Below are 3,688 nucleotides of genomic sequence, written 5' to 3'. Positions count from 1 at the left end.
TGGCTCAAGTGGTAGAGCGCTAGCCTTGAGCTGAAGAGCTGAGGGACAGTGCCCAGGCCCAGAGTTCAGGCCCCACGACCGGACCCAAAAAAAATTCAGCATACTTGAGTGGGCACCAGTGGCTCATGCCTGTAATCCTAGCTCCTCAGGAGGCTGAGATCTGAGGGTCACAGTTCAAAGCCAGCCCGGGCAGGAAAGTCCCTGAGACTCTCATCTCCCAAAAACCACTAGGGAACCGGAAGTGGCACTGTGGCTCAAGCAGTAGGGTTCTCGCCTTGAGCTGAGGGACAGCACTCAGGCCCAGAGTTCAAGCCCCACAACCGACAAAAAAAAAAAAAGAGTTCTCAAGGCCCTGAGTTCAAGCCCTAGAGCTGTGTGTGTCTGTGTGTGTGCACCAGATACCAAATAAGTATACATGAAAAGCCTACAAAATATGTAATAACAAATTTTAAAATACATAAGTAAATATACCCTTTGCAGAAGAAAATTCCCAACTTCAACAAAATAAGCCAAAATTTATTTCTAGTCTTCCAACCTCCTTTTCCCTCATTCCAGCTTTTCTCCATCAGTGAAGCCCATGAACATTCCAGAGACAAAAAGCAAGAGGAAAAGGGGAAAACACAAGGCAAAATTCAGTTCAGCTTGGTGGTTTCCTCTTTATTGACGTGCCTCCTACCCTTCCAATTTCAGTCCATTCCATCTACCCCAAAAAAACAAGGTAGTGAAAGGATGGGTTGTTGGGGTTTTGAGCCCCTTGGGCAGTTAGAAAGGAAATAGAAACCAAACAATCGCTGGATGTGACAGAGATTGACAATCAAGAAGTCTAAAGAAGAATAGGTCAGAGGGTAAAAGGAAGTGGAAGAAAGAGAAAGGAGAGGTACAAGAGGCCACGTCCACCATTACCCCTCCTGCTGAGAGGGGATGGAGAGAAAGCCTTGAACATTAAAAAGTGTAGGTCCTGAAGAAGGGAGATGGTGTTTGAGCCTGAAGGAGATGGTTGAGTCAAGGAAGGGACACCACCTCTGTCTTTGTAGAATGGGATCCCCCACTTTTGGGGCAGTAGCTTCACAGACCGTAGACACTTTCATCACTGTAGGCAATGTATAGAAAGAAGTCTTCTTCATGGTGTTCCTAGCGTGAAAATGGAAAACAGTATTCAGGTAACCAGGCTTCAGTTAGTTGAACCATCTATACTGGGATACATTCTTTAATTCCTTTTTCTCTTGAGACAGAATCTAACTATGTATCTAGACTGGCCTTGAACTTACTATATGTAGCCCAAGCTGCCTTCCAACTCAAAATCTTTCTGCCTTAGCCTCACAAGTGCTGAGATTACATGCATGCATTACCATGCTCAATAAGAACATTTTAGCTGACACTTAAACTTGAGACATACCTCCAGTTCTAGCTTTCTGCTAATTAACTGGAGAGAAGTGTCTCAAGGATTCACCTTTTGGGACTGGCTCAGATCTGAGATCACAGCCTCTAGAGTAGTTACGATTAAAGGTTTAAGTCCCAGCTCTCAGCAAGAATGATTGTTGCCTTGGGCTTGAACTCTGGGCTAGGGTGTTGTCCCTGAACTTCTTTGTGCTCAAGGCTAGGACTCTAACTCTTGATCTACAGAATCACTTCTGGCTTTTTCTCAGGAGTTCATTGGAGATAAAAGTCTCACATACTTTCCTGCCTAGACTGACTTTGAACTGTGATCCTCAGATCTCAGCTTCCAGGCATAAGCTATTAGCACAGATAAGAACCATTGTTTTTTGTTTTGATTTTGTCTGTAGTGAGGCCTGAACTCTGGGCCTGGATGCTGTCCCTCAGGTATTCAGCTCAAAGCTAGTGCTCTACCACTTGAGCCACAGCGCCACTGAGTAATTTATTGGAGAGTCTCATGGAACTGGGCACTGGTGGCTCACCTGTAATCCTAGTTGAGGAGGCTGAGATTTGAAGGTTGTGGTTCAAAGCCAAGCCCCAGCAGGAAAGTCTAAGAGACTCTTATCTCCAGTTAACCACCAGAAAACCAGAAGTGAAGCTGTGGTTCAAAGTGGTAGAGCACTAACCTTGAACAAAAAGAGCTCAAAGACAGTGCCTAGGCCCTCAGTTCAAGCCCCACAACCGAAAAGAAAATTACACACACACACACACACACATTCATCTTTAACTGTTCTTTGATATCTTGGAACTGGTTAGACACCTAGGTAGAATCACCATCAGAACAATTCTTCTAACTCACAGGTCTCTGCCCTTCTCTCTACACTCACTTCTCTGTCCAAAGCCCAACGCAAGACTATCATGAAATTTTAAGGCTAGCATGCCAGCAGGCAAGCAGTTCAAGAACTGCTGATTTTCAACTCTCCTAAGACTCCTCTCCAAAACCTCCAATACTTCCCAGCTACCATACCTGGTAGAGCTGACCCATCGTGGCACTAGTGGGTGGAATGACATTGTTGACAAAGAAAAACAAGGCATCCTCAGCTCGGAGATGAATTCGCTTCCTGATCAAGAAATAGAATTGACCAACTGCCAAAGATAAAAGGTGCAAGACAGAGAGAGATCATCAACCTAAGAAAAACATAACCCAACCCAGCTGTTAGGTAGAGCCTCCCCAGAGAGATGGCACCCCCACCCACCCTCAGGAGGCAAATTCGGGACTTAGATCAGATTCCTACCTGTGAGATCAGAAGGCACCAGGTATTTCTTTTTGTCCAGATCTCCTATCCGAGCTTTAGGAGCCTTTTCTACTATCACCTGACAAAAGGAAAATGTAAATTAGAAGATGTAAGGAATACAACCCACAGCTCCACATGTCAAGGACTCAAGCTATAATGTTTCCAGTACTTAGATCTATGCCAATCCCATTTCTCTTTGTCTTGTACACACGGTGCAGTCCTAAGCAGTGATCCTGACCCCACTAGTTCACCTTTCTATCGACGATCGATCCCGGATAGCACGTCATAATAAACAACCATCTTAACCCGATGAACAGGATGGTCTACCTGGGTCGATTTGAGCTTCACTGTCGAAAACCTAGCTAGCTGGGAGGATAACCGCACAACCATGTGAGCTTCCGGCTGTCAAACTCAAGTCTTAAGACCTCCATTCCCACGGATACCGATCTGCGTCCCCCCCCCTCTCTGACTGAGTCCCTCTCTCTCTCGCGTGCATCCTTTCACCCTCAACTCCACTCTTTTCACTCCTGGTTCCAGAACAGCAGTTTCAGGCTTTCCCAGCCCCACCACAAACTGCAGGCTGAACCCCGAGTTGCCCGTCCTGAGACCCAAGCCGAAGCTGTGGCGTCAGCGCCCAGCGCCGCCTGGGCCCTGGCTACTGTCCTCACCGGGACCCGGTCCGGGTATTTCTTCCTGATCTTCTCGCCCTCAGAGCGGCGCTTCTCGAACGGATGCTCTTCTTTGTACACGAACTTCATCCTCCCGGGAACCGGGCTGGACCGAGATGCGCAGAGGGAACCGGGGGAGGGGGGCTGGGATAGGGGGCGGCGGCGGCTAAGGCGGCGGCGGAGGAGGCGACGCGCGGGCAGACTCAGCGGAAAGATCCACGAATTTGCGCCACTTCCCTATTCACCAACCCCGCCCCCGACCATCCGGGAGAGCCCCGCCTGCTGAGATACGCCACTGGCGGAGCACATGACCGCCGCAAACGTAGCAACACGCTCAACCTCTTCCCCCCC

General features: G+C 48.2%; 1 protein-coding gene across 1 annotated transcript; it reads right to left on the bottom strand.

The window, feature by feature from the left end:
• Nucleotides 1–631: 631 nt before the first annotated feature.
• Gabarap (GABA(A) receptor-associated protein) lies at nt 632–3,570 on the bottom strand. The gene is made up of 4 exons (XM_013037217.1): nt 3,338–3,570; nt 2,670–2,748; nt 2,402–2,520; nt 632–1,131 (listed from the first exon to the last, which is right to left on the bottom strand). Exons 1-4 carry the CDS (start codon nt 3,425–3,427, stop codon nt 1,066–1,068), a joined length of 354 nt encoding a protein of 117 aa, XP_012892671.1. The 5' UTR covers nt 3,428–3,570; the 3' UTR covers nt 632–1,065.
• Nucleotides 3,571–3,688: the final 118 nt, after the last annotated feature.

This window comes from Dipodomys ordii, unplaced genomic scaffold (assembly GCF_000151885.1).
Source record: "Dipodomys ordii isolate 6190 unplaced genomic scaffold, Dord_2.0 Scaffold7323, whole genome shotgun sequence".
In the NCBI taxonomy this organism is placed as follows: Eukaryota; Metazoa; Chordata; class Mammalia; order Rodentia; family Heteromyidae; genus Dipodomys; species Dipodomys ordii.
Note: the sequence above shows the minus strand (reverse complement) of the source record. Positions and strands in the feature narration are given on the sequence as shown.